Below are 23,139 nucleotides of genomic sequence, written 5' to 3'. Positions count from 1 at the left end.
AACACCAAATCCATATTTTATTCCTAGAAAAGCCACAAGAACACCCAGTCTCTAGTCTATTTACTTTTTTAATCTTGTCAGAACTGTGGATTACCCATCCTGTTTCAAATCTTATAGTAGATGTAAAGTGAAAGCTAAGGAGATAATAAATACCACAATTACTGATATGGAATAGCCAAGAAGATAATGAACAGCAAGACAGAAACTAATACATTACACAGGTAGGTCAAAAGCCATAATAATGTATGCTTAGCATAAACCATGAGTCTTTATGACTCAAACAAAAATAAAATCTGTATTTCAGTTCTGGATACAAATCTTCCTAAAGATTTTTAAGTACAGGTCTCAAACTACTTAAAAATTATATACGTACCCCAAGTTCATCTAAAAACATGATCATACGATGTTTGTTGCTTTTGATGAATGGATTGACACCTTCCATATAAGGCTCCTAAAAATAATTAAAATTAAAAGCTGACCATATCCATCAGAAACAACTGCTTGAAAAACTACACATGCAGCAGGAATTCTTAGAAATCTAATGTTTATAAATAGCAGTTTATAGGACTTAATCACATGACACCATATTTCTTATACACTGTTATGCTAAGAGAGCTACGGCATTTTTAATGAAAGAATGATAAGTTCTGGACCAAAACACAGATCATAATATTAGTCTGGTAGATTCATATTACTTATATGTACGTTCAAAAGTAATTACTAAAAAACCATCTAGATGTTAGAACCAGCAGAGATTATAAGGAATTTATAAAATACAGTGTAACATTCCACAATATTAAAATATATAATTTATAACCTGTCTCAGAATTCAGATAAGGAGTTTATAAAACATGGTTTAGCTTTTGAACTTATCAAACTAAAATCCAATAATATTTTAAAATATTCTATAAAACATAAAATGATTAATATTAATACATCTTAAAATGAACAAGAAATTCAATAACACCTCAACAGGCAATTCCAAAGGTGTAGACATGAAAGTCTAAGAGTAATGAAATGAGACACAAAGCAACATTATGCCTATTAAATGGGAAAAAATGAAAATAACTACTGAGTTTTGACAAGGCTATGGGGAGCAAAAAAAAATCTTAGGGCAATATTACATAGCAAAAGCTATAATGTGTTTATTTCAATCTGTAATCCTACTTCAAAGTTTGGGAAATAAAGAAGCCTGAAAGGAAGTGTATAAAAGGATACTTGTTATAGCAATAACAGTGATAAATAGCCATGTAAATATCCAAAGTGATTTACTTCCAGGTATGGAAAGAAGTCTGTCACATATTAAGTGCAAAAACAGTTGACAATATGATCCCAACCAGAATATTAATAGTTATTTAGTATAATCATGTGTGTTTTTAAAACTCACCTGAATTTTAATTTATTTATTGTGACATATAACTTTACTAATAACTTTGTTCCATGATTTTTATATTTAAAAGCAAGGGAATCCTGAGAAATTTGTTTTCTATACTGGTGAAAATTATTATTTTTACCATATAGGTATCTACTACTTAATACAAAATATCTGCTACTGGAAATTTATTTGAGCTATATTTATGACTTTATCATGTCAAAGTTTCCTTCACAAATGACATTTTAAATAAATTGTTTTTACCTTAGCTCCAAATTCCACAAGATTTGCTAAATTCTGCACAGATTTAGCCACTAATATCAGTGTTCTTGCAGCAATCGGAGATGGAGAATCTGTAAGAGAAGTGGGCACAGGTAAACAATTCTAAATTAGCACTTTAGTATTTCATTGCTCTTGAAATACTAACATTCTTCTATTAAGAACTCATAATGCTTGAAAAAAAGAACTTGAGTTCAAAGGGGAAAAAAGGAATACACTTTACTGTGCTTCTAGTTTTGTGAAAAGGGCACTATGAAATTCAGAAATTCCAAACTTGTTGAAACTGTTTCAGAATACCTCAAAAAGATTTTTATTCCTAAAAACTGTCATTCCACATATCTTTCACAACAATTCTCAAAGTCCACATATCTTTCAGAACAATTCACAAAGTTAATTTTAAACCACTAAACAATTTGGAATTTAAGCAATTTCTGGCTCCCAACTTTATTTCCAATTTATCTATAGATAATTCACTTTAAAGAACAAGAACAAAGGTATTCTGGGACTTCTGCTTTATTTATTAATAAACTTCAGAAATATTTTAAAGTTCAGTTAGGAAACACTTCTCTGTAGAACACAGTTGAATGTAAATAAAATTTTTAGCTATTAAATATATAAATATTTATGTTGTAAATATTATAAATAGAAATATTAAAATTAATATAACTATTTACCTGCAATATCCTATAGGCAGTCTCCCTGACTGCTTGATTTTTTTAGATCATACTCTTAAAGCAGCTGAGCTATAAATATTGTTGAGTAGCAGATAAGAGGCCAACATTAAGATAAATGTTTCCAAAAGAATTCTAAACTCCTGAGTCTTAACAGACTCATAGATTTACTCATTTTGATAGCAATAAAAAGTAACTACTAGGATGTGGTGGCTCTAAAAGTAAAAATCAAGATATTCCAAAATATTTTAGTTTTGAGCTTCAAATTATTAGGACACTCAGGTGCAATGGTGCATGCATGTAATCCCAGAGGCTGAGGCAAGAATACTGTAAGTTTGTGGCCAGCCTGAGCAATTTTGTGAAACCCAGTCTCTAAAAATGAAAAAAGCTAAAGATGTAGCTAAGTGGTAAAGTACCGCAATCAGATTCAATCCCAAAAACTGCAAAAATTTTTCTAAAAATTTTTAAATTATTAGGATAAAAACAGATCTGATGTCTTCTATTAATAATGGCTCATTAGTACATTTGAAACTGTAAGTATCACAGTTATTCTTTCTTTGAAAGAAGCCTACAAGTATATCCAAAAGTCTTTCTATAATGAACATGTAGGTAAATAAGAAAAACTCAGTCACGTTTTATTGGTGGTTAAAAAGGCTGATTAACATATAACTGGTAACAAATTTTCATGGGAGGCACCAGCTCTAACATAAACAAAGAGCAGTACTGTGACTTGAGGTAGAATTTTAATTAGATCTTAAAAAGAAACTCTAGTGTACATCAATTGAGCATGGATTAAGTACGCAAAATTTCCCAACTTGCAAATGCCCAATTATAGTGAGACACAAGTAGGGATGGAAAGAAAGTGAAATGTGTATAATTCTGCCATCTCAGCCTTAAAATAGTAGATGAAAGAAAAGCTAGGAAGCCAAATAGAAAAGGCAAAGAATGAAAGGGAAGGGTGCTTAGAATTTGATAATTTTTCCAAAATCAGATTTAAGAGTATTTTTACCAATTAATATGAGCTGTTTGCTAATTTTCACTTCAAAATTCGTCAAAAGCTAATTACCTGAGATGATATTAAACATCCGTGGATTCAGGATGGCAGGACAGATAAGCCGAAGAAAAACAAAACCACTGAATGGGAGGGAAATTTTCTTTTTTAGAAAATAAATATAAACAATTATTAATACTCATAGAACCACAACCTTTACTCTGAATTAATGCAGGGCAGCCCAAAGATAAATCAAAGCATTGCATTTTGAGAACATGTATATATACTTGTTGAATATATATTACCCATTTTCTCCAAATTGGGATTTAGATTAATTTTGGGAAGACATTAAATTTCATACAGCATTTACTATCTTAGCTAAGAATTTCTGAGATGCTATAATAGTACAAATAAACTCTTCATAGATGTACAGTTCTGTATTTCTATTACTCTTGATTCTTTTTTATAAACAAAACATCCCAGTAAAGTCTGTTGTAAATCAACTTGGTTGTTATCAATTTTGTTGATGAGTCATAAAAATAGAAATCCAAAGGGACTTCTTATTGGTAAATGCAAGTGTTTACTACAGTAAATAGAATGATGAAAAGTTCTTAATAAAGAAAAATACTTTATGAATTCTAAAGTTTATAAAAACTTATAAAATTCATAAAATAGCAAAAATTAGTAGAAAGCATATGGCATAATGATGAGATTTTATCTGCTGATTTTACTCAGGGAACAATTAACTAACTTATTATATAGATATATAGATATATTCCTACTGTACCTCCTTTAGTCACTTGTACCAAGACTATATATATTGTCCAGTAGATTATTTTCTTTTAGGAGGAATCCATACTAATACTTGACCTACTAAAAGACAAGCATTATTCCCTAAATAGTTTATAAAAAGTCCATCTAGAGACTACTGGCACAGTCTTTGTTATTTGTTTTATGTTAACCTGCAAACGTATTCTATATTGTTAATTTTGGACTGTTACAAAATAAATGCTATTTCTCAAACAGCATTTGTAGCAATTATATAACTATAATTAAATCTTTAAATCTGGATTTCACTCTAGTAGGCTTTGTGAACCTAAAACTTAACCTGGCTCCATGTAAGAATGCAAAAGTGGACAAATCTACTTTGTTAATTTTTAGAGATTATTTTAAATTTGAAAGGAATATGTAAGTACCTACACATATTTAAAAGGTTGGCCCCTAAAACACCTTGTCATACTATATCAATATTATAGGAGAATTTTCTACTGTGCTTAACAGTTAATTTTCATGATAAACATAACTATTGAAACATTGTTCGTAATCCTTTTCCTTTCCTCTGTCGCCACTATAACCAATAAGTAGAGAATTTATAATTTTTAAATGTAACCAATCAAGAGAGTTATTTTGAGGTGGTGGTTTGTTTGTTTTTTTTTCTCCTCTCTTTACATAATAGTGGTACTGGGTCTAACAAAGGGCTTTGCATATGTTAGGAAAGTGCCCTGGTACTGAGCTATACCCCTACCTACCCAAGAAAAATTTCATGTGTGCGAGAAGTAGAAACACTTGAAAAAACTTAGATTGGAGGGAGGACTAATACACATTTCAAAACTAATTGCTAAAAGACACCAATATATAATATTGGTGTCTTTTAGCAATTACCTATTTTTTTGAGATCTGACATACTTGACAGTATATATTTTACATAATAAATTATTAGAAAACTACTTCATTTTCTGATGCATTTGCACTAAACTTCCAATGATGTAGTATTGGTAGGGTTGTGCTTACTAACAAAAGCTTGCAACAATGTTAAAGATATCAGGTTGAATTTGCTTTAGTTTTGTCTTGGTTACTAATGTTCCATATATCCTTAGGTGAGCAATGTAACTTCTTTAAATCTGTTTCTTCATTGAAAGAGTAAGTTAGAATGATAATTACTAAGTTCCCACATATAAGCTCTCAAATTCCAAAGAATTACCAAAGCAGTTTTACCTAATTATTGTTCAGTGAGCAAACTGAAACAAGCTTTGGAACTGGAGGCTTTGGCTGAAGATTAGCCCTAAGTAAAAGACTGTGTTACAAATCAATTAATCAGTATATAAATGGTTCAATTATTGCTCTTCTCTCTTAGCACCAAATGTCTCTCTCTTTCTCTGTATGTGTATATGTGTACGAATACATAAATAAAAATGTGTACGTACACACACACACAAAAAAAAAAAAAAACAGTGTGTGCTATATAGAATGTTGTAACAAATGAATTTATGAACCTTACCTAACAACTCTTGTTCTCATGGTGGTATTTGTAGGCCATTTGTGTTGAACAGATTTCTGTAAACACCCATAAATATATCTCAGTGTCCTGCCAAAATAACACAATCATCTCAATACAGAAAAAAAAGTAAAAAATACTGATTTCACGGCAGCCAAAAGTTTTACCCAAATACACCACATTTTAATTCAACTGGCCTTTCCCCTCAAAAAAGTATTTTGGGAAAAGTAATAAGAAACACATTTAGCAAGAGGTAAGGAAAACATATCCAGTGAGTTTATCATGATCCAATTTAGACTGCCTGTCTTTAATGAAAGTATGGAACAAATATTGGAAGGAGGATAGATAACTATTGTGGTGTAAGTTCTGTGGGAAAACACTTTGATTTATTAATCACATCTACTTGAATAAGAATGGTCACTAACACTGGAGGCCCTTAAGCAGATATAGAATGATATTGACATCTGGAATACATTTTTAAATTTTTTTCTTTCTTTTTTATTGCAGTGCTGGGGAAAGAACCCAGGGCCTTGTGCATGCTAGGTGAGCACACTAGTCCAGAGCCACATTCCTAACCCTCTGGTATACATTTTGAACAAGAAATTCAAACAGACTAAATAGACAACATGTCTTTCATATCTTCTTAAATCTGAGGTGACAGGCCCCCTTTATTCACTTCACAAGACACTAGATAAGCAACCTATAAAAATGCATGGTTTGTTTTCCAAATCTAAGTATTTCATTTGACTTTCTTTAATATTTTTCTCTGGATACTTTCACTCTTTTTCCTTAAGTACAGTTCACCTTGTAAAGATTTAAAACTATAATTTTTTCAGAGTATAATAATATCAGGAATAGACAGCTTACATATATTTTAGAAAAACCATTTTTTCAAATGAAGATTTTACTACTTACGGTGGAAGTATTTCTGAAGCCATGAATATTTTCTCTACAAGTTCTGAAAGTATGTTCAATAGGTGTGCTAAGTTAGTGTTCACATCTTCATTTTTTTCTAATTTGGATGGACTTAACTAAGGAACAGATAAATATAAATTCATTTTGGCAATGATAAATACAAATAAATCAAGGTAAACAAACAGTTTTCAAGATTCTCAATTTTTCTAATGTATCTCTCTTTCCTTTTTTACTTTGCATAAATGGGAATTTTAAGTAGGTGCTCTACCATTCATTCCCAACTATTCAACTGAAAACCAAGCAGTGATTAATTAATTTTATTTATCTGAAGAAAAAATGATTAAATGAAAAGGCTTTTCTGAATGAGGTGGGACTTATATAATGGCTAATGAAAATACCAATGCCTTAGGCAGAATCATAATCCTTTCTGAAAACTGAAATCTTAAAATTAAGTTCTGGACTGGTGTCAATGGAGTGGGTTTAATAAAGTATGAATTCCTTCTATTAGGAGTTCAGGGATTCTCTACAGACTTGCTGCATTTCTGCATCATCTTTCATGGTTAGATCAACTATGGCATTATCCCAGATTTTCAACGCCAGATCACTCATCTCTTCTCTTTACTAAATAAGAACTGACAACTTAGTGCAGAGTTAACATAATTTTAAGTTATTTTTTGTCAATGAATCTTTATTTGTATTTATATGCAGTACTAAGGATTGAATCCAGTGCCTCACACATGCTAGGCAAGAGTTCTACCACTGAGTCACAGCACCAGCCCCAGAATTAACATTTTGACAGTTCCAACATTAAAAGAAATTCCTTATTCAAAAAAGTATAATCAATATCTTTCTTTTTAACTGTTCCACCATGAAAATAATATAATAGCCATGTGAGTTTCTACTCATCATATATAATGAAGCTTTAATCATACTAAAAACATGATTTTGTTTGCTTTTCTTATAATCACCTTTCTCCAAAAGACCTTCCAAGGACAAATCTGTGTTCTGAAGTGTTACGTAGTTTTACAGGTTAAGCATCCCTAATTGGAAAATCGAAAATCTGAAATGTACCTAGTTACAAAACTTTTGAGTGTTAACATGTTGCCACAAGTGAAAAATTCTATATTTGACTTCATATGGTGTATCTTAATTAAAGCACAAGCACACTAAAAATATCTTATAAAATTACCCTCTGTGTGTATAAAGTATATAAATCAGTTTTGTGTACATGTAAATGTATAAAATCGGGGGCGAGGGGGAATCCCAAATCTGAAATACTTCTGGTCCCAGCATTTTGGATAAGAGATACTCAATCTGTTCAATAAAAGTCCCTAAAACACTCATGTGATGCACATGAAAGTAGCACATTCTTGTTCATTAGTATACTAGGAGAAAATCAAAATGAAAATCATGAATTTCTGGTACAATTTAATAGTTTCTAATTCCAAAATAAAGCACATGTGTGATGCTGGAGATTAAACTCAGAACCGTACACATTCTAACAAGTGTTTTATGACTGAGCTACATGCTAAACCCCTACTCCTGAAGTACCTCTTTTTAAAAAAAGTCTTTTTCACATTTTTGTAAATGTATTACATACATGTCCAAATACATTTTATAAATGTATTACAGAAAGTATAACTGCTTTGATGGATAGTTTTAGAAAATGTATTTTCCTTAAAATGCAATTTGTTATAATAATTATTAATTAATATATGCTATTTGCTGAAATACTTAAAGCATTAAATTCTTACCTCACAAGACTGTTTGCTTTCCATTATCTTTAAGATGGAGTCTTTCAAAGCATGATGAACAAATTGTGTAGCAGTGGCTTTCATATATTGCTCCATCAAGGTGCTTGCAAGTGTCGTGGCTCTAAATAGAGTAGTGGCTTCATCTATACAAACATTTATATTAAAAGATGATTTGTAGAGGACTCTACTAAGGTGACCAAATTAGAAATTATTTTTCTGCAACAGTTATAACCTTTAAGTACACTATGCAGCAATGAAGTATCAATTATAATGACATAATTCTAACAACTCTTGTAAAAGACTTTCATGTGTGGTAAATCCAAATTAGATCATAAGAAGAAGGAATTAACACCATCATTTTCATATGAAAAAAAGGAAAACTCAGAATTGTTATATCACTTGTCTCAGATCAGTTAGCTAGTTAGTGATAAGACTGAAACCAAAAAATGCCTGCTTTGCTATCTCATTTCATGCTTTGGAAAGTCTGAGTCCATTTCCAAATAATAACATAAAACCCGAGTATAAATTATTAGTTATTGAAACATTTTAATAAATATTACTGGAAAAGAATTTCACTGTAAAATATATACTATTATTTTATCTACTCCTTGATAAATCTATGTATTTTTACAATTTTTATGATTAAAAGGAAATAGTTCTAGACTTTGCAATGTTTTTAGGGAACTTAGAAGCAAATACTGTTACTAAATCAAAGTACTGAGAGGAAATAGATTATTCTGACATCCCAAGTGGTTAAAAGGACTGTGTGTCCCATGGTCTGGGAACTACTAAGCAAGAAATAAAATTTAACTGACATCAAATGTCCATTAGTAAGTAAAAAGACAATATAGTAAGTATATTAAAGTGTTCTTAATAGAGAAGCTCATTGGGCCATTGATCTAGACTCAGAAATCACTTTCTTTGAGCTTGCAATACATACCTGTTACATCAGGAACATATTAGAAATATTAGCCTCCCATATTAACCAATGTAAGGAGGAATACTGACATTTCAATTGCAATTTTTAAATGAAGAAAAAACAGAATAACTTTTCTCTGTTATGATTTAATTATCTGAAGACAGAGCCCAGATATTTCATATTTATATAATAAACATATAAATCTAATTATTAGCCCATTTTTACACATCCATACTCACCTTCCATGCTTATTTCTCTGTCATTTAGTGTACATAACAACAATGATTCAAGCTTTTCATGAAGGAAAATCCTTAGTAGGATGCTAGCCAGTAGTGTTCGGTCTTGTCCACATACATGTGATAAAGCATAGACTACATGAAGTTCTTTTTGCAGTATAAGCTAAAATGGCATTTTAAAAAAGATGGTTGAAAATTCAGAGCATTACATATTCTCGGTGAGACTAACAGGAAATAGTTGTTTTTCATGTTATTTTTAAAGAAGTAGGTCCTGAATAAATTTATTTAAAATACCAATATGTTTGATGCCTACATATTTCTTAATTCTTTTTTTGGTATTGGGGATTGAACCCAGGGGCTTTTTGCCACTGAGCTATATCCCAAGCCCTTTTAATTTTTTATTTCGAGACTGGTTCTCACTGAGTTGTTTTGGGGCTCACTGAATTGCTGAGACTGGACTTGATCTTGTGGTCCTCTGGCTTTAGCAGCCCAAGTCACTGGAATTACAGACATGAGCCACCATACCTGGCCATATTTCTAGTCTTGTAAGATCAAAATTATACCACACGATTTTTAAGCTCTGGTTATCAGTATGCCACTAAGCTTTGAAATTACTATATTTAACTTAATGGATCTTTTATTAAATGGTAAATGTTTCTATTAGGAATGTCATTAAAAATAATTAGACTGGCGAATAACACAGTACCTCTTTAAATTCACTGTACTCTTCTTCTGGCATGATTTTTTCCATAGAATATCGTGCTCGAACACGCAGAGATCCTGGTTCAATGCCTTTTAGTGGTATGTGGGAGCTGAGCAGAAACCATTCGTCTGTGGCATGTCCTTTCTGTAACCGGCTTAACTGGCAGCGCATAAATACTTTGAAAGGAAAACAATGACTTCATTAAATTTTCAGTCTTCTCCACAGTGTTACATGCTTTTTATTAAAGGGGTTTTCTACCACAAATTCAGTACTTACTAGCTTACTTCATTTACTTAATGCCTACTGTATGCAAGGTTGTGATGGATGGGCATGGCATATAGAGATGATTAAGACAGGGTCTTGCAAGAAATCGATTATGGTATAGTGTGATAAGTGCTGTAATAGTGGTTAATGCTTTTTAAAGAAACAGTATCTAATTCAGCCTAGGAAAATTAAAAATTCATTCCAAACAGGTAACCCTTGAGCTGATTTGTAATAGGATAAGTGAAAAAGTAGAGGGGAGAAAAGAAAGATTACATTCCAAATAGGACGTATGGCTTTCCTTTTCTATGATTACTAGGCATATGAAAGTAATGGGGAACCACTAAAAAATGTTATGTTTAAATAGTATAGCAATTACAGAATAAACATTTTATAGAGATAAATTCAGGCTTTGATCTATCAGTTAATACATATCACTTCTTTCCCTAAGCTTGAGTTTTAAGATGGTATTAACCTAATTCACCCTGATGTGAATGCTAAATCCCACTGACATCTGTTCTACCAATAGTCTGAGAAGTGTGCTGCTGCTGAGAACAAGAACTAGGAGCATTTGGAGATTAGAGTGAACAAATAACATACTCTAGTTCAAAGAATCCTTTTTTAATTGAGTACTTTTTTACTTAGATATGCTAAGTACAGGAAAGTAGGAAAAAGTAGAAAGGAAGAAGGGAGAGGGGAAGTCCCACAGAAAAATTACCACTGTTACCATTTATTCTTTATTTGCTGGAGAAAGATGTCTGTTTTAGTCTTAAGGGCTTAAGTTTACAATATGTACAATTTAGCTATTTTTTTCTTTTTCTTAGATACACCCTCTCAATAATCTAAACTTTAGATTACAGTAAGAAACTATCTCAAATTACAGTACTTTCATTTTGTTTTTAATTTCCATTTTAAGATATATCATTGTGATTCTAAAAATAAATAAAGGGTGCTATTTGTACTTTAGAAAGTTTCTATATCAACTTACAGATATCAGGATCTTTGCTTTTCTTTGTTTTATTACTAAGCGTGATTTCAAATCTATTGATGTCAGGAGGAAGATCACTACAGAAGCAAGGAGAAAAAGAATTAACAATATGTTCTAACTACTTGGATTTCTTCAGTATTAATGCTAAATAAACCCTCAATTTCTGTTAAAAAGAAGTGTGCTACACTAAAATCTAGATTTGACAACATATTTTATTATTTGGTATACAGGAATGCCTATAAGCACACTTTTCTACCATTTTTAATGTCCTAACCTACCAATAATTCATTCAAATAGGTCATAGAAACCCTAGTAATCATTTTGAATGTTTTTGGACTTATCAATAATGCTAATTTATATTAATAATTAGGTGAAAAAGCCAAGGTCATAGCACTTTACTAATAAAAGTGAACAAATGCAACACAAAAGAGTTATATTAATAACATCTAGACTTGATTCCTTGTTCTGACGGTATAGATTACAGACACTCCCCTCCAAAAAAGGAAAGAAAATGCAATATAGTTTTTTTTTAAGTGATTTAATGTAATGATAAAATAAAACTTACTCAAAGACAAACTCCTCAGACCACACTGGGTTTTGCCCTTCCCTTGCATGAGTTTTTGCTACTTGGACGCTATTCAGGTAGATATTACAATATGGATTAGTAAAATGTTTTACTGGTAGTTTATGGGCTTCTTCAATATGTAAAACAAGGCTGCTGACCTGAAGAAAACACAAAAATGATTACCCCAGGTTGAAAGAATTATACATTAGGTTTCTAAAACAATTATTATGAAATAAAAAATAGTGACTTGTTTTTCTGCTTGTCTTCTTTCATGTGACATACTACAGAATGCAACATTTAAGCATTTAAAATAATCCTTCTCACTTAAAATTTATCTCAAATAAAAACGCAAATTTTATAAGTTATTTCTATTATTTTCTTGCAGAGTAATGAAATTCTACCATATAGAAAAAGGAGACACCTGTCACTACCCTGAATCAAAATCTTGAATGATGTAGAATACTAACCTAAAAGATTTTATCACTACAAAAGAGAATTCATTAGCTTAAAAATGTTTTTCAAACACTGTGTCTGCCTTGTGATTTTACAGAAAAGGATACAAATCCAAGGAAGCTTAGTTGCTTATCAGTGTTGGTCCAAAATTCAAGACCTTCTGCCTCCTAGTATCAAGTCATCTTTTTCTCTAATCATCTACATGTGTGAACTTGGACAAGTCAGTCTGTTTGAGCCTTGCCTTTCTCTCATGTATAAAATGTATTAAGACTGCACTGAAGGTCATAAGGACTAGAAACAGTATATATAGAGCACAGAGCAGAGTATCTGACACACAAAAAAGGCTCACAAATGTTAGCTATGATTATAGCTACAATTATGTTTCATACAACATAAAATTTGCTGCTATGTGAAAAATTCCAATCTGATTTTCTGTAACATTTAAAATTTTTATGTTTTAATGACATATATCAATTATGTATATAATTAAATGTCCTTGCAAGAAGGGCCAGACTCTGGATTACAGGGTCTGGTTACTTATATTGCCATTTATCCATTTCCAATAGAATAGTATACTAAATTTGACAAGCGTTTTGGAAATTCTTTGGTCAATAAATATGTATTATATTAAGCCTTTCTCAAAATACCAAGAATTTAACAATTTTTTCCCCCAATCTAGGGATTCCTATGAAGAAAAAAAATCTAAAAGCTGAAGAATATAAAGTTGCTCTTACATACATATAAAAAGAGAACTCCTAGCTTAACTTTCCAAAAATCAAAGTATGGGCCTTGTTAATGTTTCAGATTCCTTAAGAGTTATGCAGTAGGTTTCAAAACAATCACTATATAGTAAAAAGCCCAAAAGTCACTGAGGTTAGTACTCTATGTCAGATAACCCTTTCAATAATACTTTTAGTTCTACATTTTTGGAATAGGCCAAAATAATTTTCTGAAGGAAAAAAAATTCCCAACTGAATACATTACTTTTCTTGGTTTGAAGAACAGACTAAGAACCAGAGGTAGGTATACAGAAAGCACTGTCTTTCATAAAGAAATAACACATTGTTTCTACTACTAAAGCAAATGGTAGTAAGGCTTTAAAATGCCTGAAAAGATTAACCTTTCTACAAAAATGTTACAAAAACATTAAGATAGAAACATAAAAAGATAAAAAGCAATAAATGAAATATAATGAAACTTGACAATTACAAATCAAATAAAGTTTCACCTGACGAAGACGTTTATTACATGTTCCTGGACTACTTTTCCGTAAATTGCAAAATGCCTGCAGACCTTTCATCCAATCCTACAAAAAATAACATACCATTTGAAAGACATACACATTAATTTGTTTGGTTTCCAACTGTCAGTTTATTTTCTTCAAATTAAATCTTTTTCTTTAGATTTCCATTTCTAGTCTAAGACTATACTATACTATATTTGTGCCCCAATGGAGTAAGGAAAAAATATATATATATATGTAAAAACTTGCTTGAATTTATGTAGAATCCCTACATTAATAAGGATATCAATGAATGACCATTAATTAACCAAAAGTGTCTCCTCAACAAGTACTATCTTGGAAGAAATGTCTGTCTGTAGTTAAGCTTTTAAGATTTAAGGCTATCTATGGCAGAATTTAAATTGACATTTTATGAGAAGAGAAGGCCAATTTCAAAACCAACTGATAATATGATGACTGATATGAAAAGCATTCTAATTTTTACCTCAAACCACAACATAAAGGTAGAAACATGTAAGTGAGTTATTTCCAGCCCTTTAGATATAACATGAGATTTTAGAAATCATTTTGGCCTGATATTTAAATTATAACTACATTTTTAAATGTTAAACATCTACTACTCTGGAAAAGAACAATTTAGGTTTATTTAAAAATCTAAATATTTATTTTAGCTTACAAATTTCTGAAAGATTCTATACTGCTTTATTTTAATTTTTGTCTAGTTTGTTCGCTCTTTCAATGAATCTAAACCGTCTGTATTTAAAGAATATTAAAGGAGAGCAAATCCAATCCAAATCAATTATCACAACTTTCAGAAATAGAAAAGAATAACCAGAAACCCCGCAACCCCAACAAATTGACAAGTATTTTTCTTCTTCATGACTGAACTTTTATTTCAAGACTTGGGTTCAACCAGTGAAAAATCCCTCATTTGGACTTTTTATGGTACATGGAAAGTAGATTATGGAAAAAGCATATAAAAACATTTTAAGTGAGACTTGGGAAAAAAAACTGAAATGTCATCAAGGTATGTGACACATCTTTATTCAGAAAGAAGGAAAATGACAAAATATCTAGAAGATAGGAAACTGGCATTTAAATTTCTATCCCTAAATCAATTTCTATCATTAAAAAAAAAAAATCTAAGTTACCAAAATGTTTTGAGCCCTACTTTTCTCATCTTAAAATTAGGAATATATACCTACAAACAAACATGGCATTATTAGGAAAATAAGTATTTGAACTATTTTACAATGATTTGAAATATGACAAACTATAAACTAAGACTCATCATCCATTATATTTTTTTCTGAGTCTGGATTTTCATAATTTTTGAGTCAGGGGCCCATACTAGGATCCACAGGATTTTAAAATTATTATTATTAGTTTGTTTTGTTATGTTTTATAGTACTAGGGATAGAACCCAGGGGTTCTATGCCACTAAGCCTTACATCCAGCCCTTTTGATTCTGAGAAAGGGTCTCAGTTGTTGAGACTGGCTTTGAACTTGCAATTCCTGCTTCAGTCTCCCAGGATTTGAAGAGCATTTGCCTTATATACATAGTTAGCAAATCTGTTCTACTTCCAATCCAATGAAGCCACTTTAGTTGCCTCTTAGCCATCTTTAAATTCCTTCCATAAAGTAAAAGCAGAAATAAATCCATATTTGTACAAAATACAACTAAGCATGCCAGAAATATTAACATTTAAAGAAAATGTTTTTAAAAGGAGACTTTTGGAAACATTTCTTCAAAGACTTACTTAAAAATTTTAAGTTACAATGATACTGCATATGGGTCAATGGCTAATGCTAAAGTAGATATTATACTTAAACCAAGAGAATATGTAGAAAGAAAATCCCTAAAATATTTTTCTTCTTGATGATTGAACTTTTTGTTCATACAAGAGTTTAACCAATGTAAACAATAATAGTTAACAAAACTAACTGATTTAACTTTGGATTTCATTGAGACTATCTATAATCTTTAATGCAGAGATTTTATATAAACATTGAAAGACTTGACATTATAGTTTTTAAAGTTCAATTTTAAATTAAAAATAACCCTTTACTGCATTTGTTTTTGCATTTCTTTCAAAAAAATTTTTTACATGTGAAAGTTCTCTTAAAATAAAAAAAAGATTAGATTTCAGACATCCTTTTATTGCATCTTAAAGGTAAGAGTTTTCTATTCTAATTTAAAAGAAAACATGAGCTAACACAAAGATTTCCAGTAGTTAAAGAAATAGGATCTGTTTTAAAGTATTTTTTTTTAGATGTTGATGAATCTTTATTTTATTCATTTATTTATATGTGGTTCTGAGAATGGAGCCCAGTGCCTCACACATGCTACGCAAGTACTACTATCAAGTCACAACCCAGCTCAAGAAATAGTATCTTACCTCTGCTTGTTCTGGTGTTTCTCCTGCAAAGTAAAAGATGTAATGTTCTTCACTGAAGTGCTGAACTACTATCTGAAAACAGTTTGGCCTATAAAATACAAACAAAAAGTATACTAAGAAACCTAAGTATTAAAATATTTACATCAACTTTTTTAAAAAAATCAATACATAATCTTATACATATAAAACTGTCCTAATTTAGAGAAATAATACCCCATAGTTACTAGAACATGACCAAAAAGAAAATGTCACCTGCATATATTTTAGAAAATGTTGTTAATACTACTAAAATTTTATCAGTCTTTCCAAGCATAAAGTACTATGTAAAGACAAACTTTTCCTGTGTGCTGAAAAAAGACACATAAGTTGGTTAAGGCCTTGCTAAATTGCTGAGGCTGGCTTTGAACTTGTGACTCTCTTGCCTCAAACTCCCAGGCTGCTGGGATTGCAGGTGTGCACCAACATGCCTGGCCAGAAGGAATTCTTGATCTAAAATATTTGACTGTTCCTATCATGAAGCCTCATCATCAGTCACAAACTTAAATAGAATTTTCATAGACATTTGTTTCAAAACATTCACTCACTATACTGCATCCTTAATAAATATTTCTCTGAACAGCCAATGATTTTCTTCTAAATATTTCTGTAATATCTATAGAATTATCTATCTGTAGTGAAAACATAGTCTCTAGATACATATGTACAACTTAATTTTCAATTCACAAAAATTGAAAATTTTTTACTGAAAATACTGAGTAGTATCTACTACTATTTGAAAGTGATGACCACAAACAGAATTGGCAGTTTCCATGAAGACTGGTAAAACAAGTAATTCTCCAGCTCCGTGTGAAGCATTATTGCTTCAGCTTTAGCTATTAATTACATGATCTCATAACAAGCTTCACAAGTTTAACATGATACCATAGGAATATATCTATGAGAAAAGAAGAAGGGGTAGGGTGGGGGAAACAAACTATTTTGCATTTGAAGTTTACATTTCAACTTTTGTCCTCCCACAAGAAAGAGATATTTAGTGACATTGTGCCATTATAATGCACTTGGCATCACTGACTTATTTAGAAATGCTAATACAAATAAAATTTCAGGTTGAGAAGAAAAAGATTTACTGGGTTTAGAAATCAAAGTTTAGAATATTTCTTATAAGTAGCCTAGTAAGTGGGTTGAATTACTTTTAAATAGGCTACTATTTTATCCTGTGAAACTAATGACTTTTTTAGTATTATCACCAAATTGTCTTTTATAGTGGTTTCAAAAGTATCTGTACATTAAAGCCAATTGTAGCTGGGCTTGGTGGTGCATGCCTGTAATCCCAGCGGTTCAAGAGGCTAAGGTAGGAGGATCTCAAGTTCAAAGCCAGCCTCAGCAATTCAGGGAAGCCCTAAGCAACTTAGTAAGACCCTGTCTCAAAGTAAAAAATAAAAAATGCTGGGGATGTGACTCAGAGGCTCAAGCACCTCTGATTCAATCTCTGGTACAAAAAGAAAGGGAAAAAAATTGTAAAAGTAACAATGAAAAAATATCTAAATTATATTCTTTTCAAGAACTCATAAATATTTTACAATAATGAAAAAATTAAATTGTATTAATAAACTAAATGTAAAAGCAAACTAATTTATGCATCAACATGAAAAGAAAATATCATTAATGACTGACCAAAACAGGCGAATTAAATAATATTTAGAACATCAGTGATTTAATGAGAAAGAAATAATGAAGTATAGTCACTATAAAGATTTTCTGTCTGCAAATGCTATGCACCAGTTCTTTTGCTCTAATAAAATAATGATTTAATAGATTATAGAGAGAGCCATATAATTTAAATTAAGTGTTAATTTGAAATGTAAAAACTTTTTACTATTTTAATTATAATAACATTGTAAAATTACCAGATCTCAAAAGGTACCTTAATGATCCATAGCACACTGGTTGAGAAGCTCTGCTTAACTATTCCAAAGAATTTATATCCATCTCAGCTCAAGAACTACCTACTTCCTATTATAGCTAGCCTTCCATATCCATGGGATCCAAACCCACAGATTCAACCAAACACAGATCCAAAATTACTTTTTCTAAATACGTCTGTACTAATTGTACTGAATAAGTACAGACTTTTCCTTCTCATTACTCCTTAAATGACAGTTTTAAAACTATTTACATATCACTGACATTGTATTAGGAATTACAAGTAACCTAGAAATAATTTCAAATGCATAGTAGGATTTATGTAGGTTCTATGCAAATACCATACCTTTTTGTTTGGGGGTTTCATGAGATTTTTTGCAGTGCTGGTTATCAAACACAGAATATCATGCATGCTAAGCCAAGTACTATACCAATAAGCAATATCCTCAGTCCTACTTTGCCATTTTATATAAGGGACTTGAGCATCTGTGGATTTTGGTGTTCATGGTGGTAGAACTAATCCCCCAGACTTAGAAGAGACAGACTACTTATCTCAGTACAGTTGCCTCCTAACATCTCATCCTTACTTAGCACTAATACAGTTATTGATAAACTGCATTAGTTGATATTGAATACTGTTGCTGGATCCCCAACATCTACTTTACCTACACATATATAGTAAATATAGCAGCCTTATTATTCATAGATCAATTCCACCAAAAAGCCACATTCATCAGGGTAATCTCATTCATCTCAATCCTAAGAATGGTTCTGAGGTGACTGTATTCCCAATATTTTCAACAATTAAGGAAATGAATGTTTGCCTATACTGTAGGAAATTGGTTTTGAAAAAAATGCAACATAATAAAGAAAGGCAGAGCAAAACTAAAGAAAAGAAGGCAACCAACCACATGTAAAGGCCAAGATTCCATAAAAATTGTACATTTTTATGGAATACCATGTGACTGTCTCAATACATGTATTCACTGTGTAATACAATATTAAAATTGGTATAAGCACATTGACTTTCTTTCTCCCTTTAATAGTCTTCTTCTGTGGGTAAGTGATGTTGTCTAGTAGCGTTTTTGTTTGTTTGTTTTTAGTTGTTGATGGATCTTTATTTTATTCATTTATTTATATGCGGTGTAAGAACTGAACCCAGTGCCTCACACATGTGAAGCAAGTGCTCTACCACTGAGCCACAACCCCAGCCTTTTTTTGGTTCTTAGTTTTCATGTGTCTATTATAGGTTTTTACTTGATTACTAGGAAGCTTACAATAAAATACCTTTTGATTTTAACAAACTTTTTAACTGACAATCACCTAACTTTGTAAAGTTAGGAAAACGCATAGATTAAAAGTAGTAATAAAAAATCTACTCTTGTTCTTTATCCTCCTCAGATTTTGAATTTTTGATATCCCATTTCACATCTTTTCATATTGTCTATTTCTAAACTTAATACTAAGGTAGTTATTATTTATAATTGCTTTGTTTTTTAGTCTTGATTAAAGACATCACGATTTATGTGCCATTTTTGCCGTATTAGCATGTTCTGAATTTCTCAGTATAATTAATCCTACCAGTAAGTTTTATACCTTCTGATATTTTATTCTTATTCAGCATCTCTTTTCAGTTTGAAGAACTCCCTTTGGTATTTCCTTAGGACTAGTCTAATGCTGATAAATTAGCTTTCATTTGGGAATGTCTATCTCATTTCAGAAGGACAGCTTTGCTGGGTACAATATTCTGGTTGGCAGTTTTTTTATTTAAATCTCTCTTCCCATTCCACCTTGATTTCTGTTGACAAATTAATTTTCAGGTAAACTGATACATCATTATGCATAATTTATTCCTTTTCTCTTGCTTTCAGAATCCTCTCATGAGAGTTTGGTTAGAATGTCTTGGGATAAGAGTTAATGAATTTAAGATTGATGACCTCTGACCTTCCTTTTCCTTGTATTTGTGTACTTCTCTAAGTTTGTGAAGTTCTGTTATTCTCTCTTTGCAATCAAGTCCCTCTTGAACCCCAATAACCCAAATCCTTGTTCTTTTAATACTGTCCCATAGTTTCTATAAGCTTTCTTCATTTCTCTTTTTCTCTTCTCTGACTATATTTTTTAAATAGCTTTAGAGCTCACTACTGCTTTCTTCTGTTTGATCATTTCTCCTATTGATGTCTTCTGTTGCATCTTCCATTTAATTTATTGTATTTTCAACTGCAGGATATCAGTCTGATTCTTAAAAATGACTACAATCTGCCTATTAAACTTCTCTAATGGGACTGGAGTATGTACAGCTCAGGAATAGAAGGTGCTGGGTTTAATCCCCATCTCATCCCATCCCTGCCAAAAAAACTGGCAAATTACTAAACTGTTACTGTGCTTTCCTAAATTTCATTGAGTTTCTTAAAACAACTCTTTTGAATTTTGTGTCATAAAGTTAACATGCTAGTTGCTATGTGGTTGATTTCTGGCACATTTTTTCTCTACTAGATTAGGTCCTGGTCCCCTTTCAATGGATGCTTTTTAATATTTGACAGTATCTCACATTGAAGGATTAGAAATTTACTCCACTCTTTACAATATGGTTTTAATTTGTGTCTGCCCTTCCAGAAAGTCTAGGTAAGCTGTTTACTATGTTTTCTGACCCTGCAGTCAATGCCACTATTTTCAACACTAGATGGTGCCCCAAGCCCAAGTTTGTTACAAATTCAAGTTAGTGTATTGTTCAGCATGGGGGGGAGAAGATGTGTGGTAAAAAACTGTAATACAGTCCTCTTGTCTATAACCCTCAGCTTGGGACCAGGGTGGGGCCCTGATGTCTTGTCCACAGTCACTATGGTCAGACACAATGGGTTCTGTCAGCCAGACTCCAAAGCAACAACTTAGACTTCTTCCCCCATGTAATGACTCTCTCCATGTTGTGCTTCCTAGGGCTAGGGAAGGGACAGATAGGACAGTCTACAGCTCCTACAAGATGGGTCACATCCAGAGCCCATAGTCCACCAAGACCAGGGCAGCAAAAAGGTAAAATCAAAACCAAATCCCACACTATGGCCTGCCTGCTATCATAGTCCATTCATAGTCTGAGACCACTGCAGGCAGCTAGAACTTACAAAATACTTCAATAGGTAATAAAAGTGATGAGCACCTCTACAAAGACTCTAGCACAAAGTATTGATAAAGCTTATGGTGAAAGGTAAAGCCATTAATCTTAAGCAAAAATCTAAATATAATTACAAGATGGATTTGTCTTATAATGCTTGGTATTTAGCTTATAAATTCGTATTTGACTTAAAATAAAAAACGTTGAAATCAATGTAAGAAAATTCAAATCTGAATTTTTTTTTTGTACTGAAACAATTATAGCTTTTTTTTTTTTTTTAAATTGAGTTCCTTGGGGAAATGCCTACAAAAAGCAGAATTGATATACCTAGCATAATTAGATCACTGAGTTAAAAGAGAATGTGATAAAATTAGAGAATAGGTGAAAAGACCCAAATTAAGTCATTCAAAGGATTATTAACAGAGGCAGAGAGAAAACAGGTTATAGATGGATCAAGTACTACTACAAATGTCAAAAGATTAAGAATAAATAAAATAATTTTTTAAAAGAATATTTTATTAACTATTTTTGATGATAATAAATTATTTTCTAATTATCTTTTGATGGTTTCTATATTTAACATGGGTAAATAAACTTGATTTAATGCTTTAAAAAGAAAAGATTTCTGCCTAATATAGTGGAGTAGAATTTTAAATACAAGTTAGTCTAAAATAAACAAGGAAAACAAAAATTACTCTACAAAGTAAATCTAAAATTTTTAGATGATTTTATGTTCTGAAAAGCATTTTTGTTGTGCTTTAAAATGATGTGAATATACATATTATTTTATTGAAATAATTACAAAAGCAAAATAGAGAACCAGTCTTACCTGCCAAAGAGACTATCATGAACAACATACACAGAACAAACACTGAGATCTATTAATCCTTTTGGTTTTGTAGCTCGTTTTTCACTTTCAAAATAAATAAGTTGGGCATCACTGCCCTCTAAGATAAAATATAAATTTTTCCAACGTTTTCCTTTGCCTGTTAAAAAATAATTGTTTTCCTTTAGCCAAGCATGAATTGTAAAATCACATATAATAAAAAGCTGATGATTATTGAACACATTTCAATTTTTATTATAAAACTTAAATAATACACCAATCCTTTTTGGAGGGAGGGGGCCACAACACCTTTATTTTATCTATTTATTTTTAATGCACTGCTGACGATCAAACCCAGTGTCTCACACATACTAGGTAAATGCTCTACCACTGAGCTAAAACTCCAGCCCCTACACCAATCCTTGAATGAGAAAATTTCTGAGACTTCTTTTTGTTTTTAAAATACTTTTTTAGTTGTAGATGAACACGGTACCTTTATTTATTTATTTTTATGTGGTGCTGAGGATAAACCCAGTGCCTCATGCATTCTACCCAAGCACTCTACCACTGAGCCCAAACTCCAGCCCACTGTAACTTCTTTTTAAAAATGCCTTCTGTTATATACTGCTTATTTTAATGAATCAAAGAACAAATGACAAAGATATTTTAACTATATCTTCAGATATTTCACTGTGATAAAATGTTCAAAATTCTTATTTGGGCATAATACTTTATTCTAGTCTTAAGGAAAGAATTCTTTCAATAAAACACAACTCCATTTCCTCAAGTCATCCTAATGTCAAAAATAAAAACCCCAATACCATGAGTGTGCAAGTAGTTTCTCTTTGTTTACAAAAAAAAAAAAGGCATGGATACAGGGAGCAAAGAAACACTTGGAACTACCTGAGAATTTAAGAACATTCTTGGAAATACATAGGCTGTTTTCTAAATCCCTAGTTGGAAATATGGACAATATACATATACTTGGGCTTAAAGGATGTCAACTTACTAAATTACAATTAAGTTTTATGTCTGATATTTGCAATTTCTCTATCAAATGGATTAATAGTAAAATATTAAATTGGATCTTTATTCTAAAAGTTCACTTACCCTTTTTCAGAAGATAACCTTTCTTAACAATATTTTTATAAAAGGCATCCTTTGTTTTGCGACGTATTGTATTATAGATTTCCTTGCCATCCACTGTATCATTGAGTACTTGTTCTTGATCCTGAGTTTAAAAATATTTAAATTATTTCA

The 23,139-nt window shown here is 31.3% G+C and overlaps 1 protein-coding gene across 1 annotated transcript in view; it reads right to left on the bottom strand.

Annotated features, from left to right (window-relative positions):
* Positions 1-23,139, bottom strand: part of Rasa1 (RAS p21 protein activator 1) — a 98,312-nt gene that overhangs the window by 8,359 nt on the left and 66,814 nt on the right. Inside the window, exons 10-23 of the mRNA XM_005315670.4 lie at positions 22,990-23,110; positions 21,883-22,039; positions 16,025-16,112; positions 13,611-13,688; positions 11,930-12,087; positions 11,365-11,441; positions 10,119-10,291; positions 9,416-9,575; positions 8,258-8,400; positions 6,504-6,619; positions 5,592-5,678; positions 3,389-3,456; positions 1,637-1,725; positions 374-451 (exon numbers count right to left, since the gene is read on the bottom strand). Coding sequence (XP_005315727.1) covers positions 374-451; positions 1,637-1,725; positions 3,389-3,456; positions 5,592-5,678; positions 6,504-6,619; positions 8,258-8,400; positions 9,416-9,575; positions 10,119-10,291; positions 11,365-11,441; positions 11,930-12,087; positions 13,611-13,688; positions 16,025-16,112; positions 21,883-22,039; positions 22,990-23,110 — 1,593 coding nt within the window. The remainder of the gene's footprint in view (positions 1-373; positions 452-1,636; positions 1,726-3,388; positions 3,457-5,591; positions 5,679-6,503; positions 6,620-8,257; positions 8,401-9,415; positions 9,576-10,118; positions 10,292-11,364; positions 11,442-11,929; positions 12,088-13,610; positions 13,689-16,024; positions 16,113-21,882; positions 22,040-22,989; positions 23,111-23,139) is intronic.

Source organism: Ictidomys tridecemlineatus, chromosome 1 (assembly GCF_052094955.1).
Source record: "Ictidomys tridecemlineatus isolate mIctTri1 chromosome 1, mIctTri1.hap1, whole genome shotgun sequence".
Classification (NCBI taxonomy): domain Eukaryota; kingdom Metazoa; phylum Chordata; class Mammalia; order Rodentia; family Sciuridae; genus Ictidomys; species Ictidomys tridecemlineatus.
Note: the sequence above shows the minus strand (reverse complement) of the source record. Positions and strands in the feature narration are given on the sequence as shown.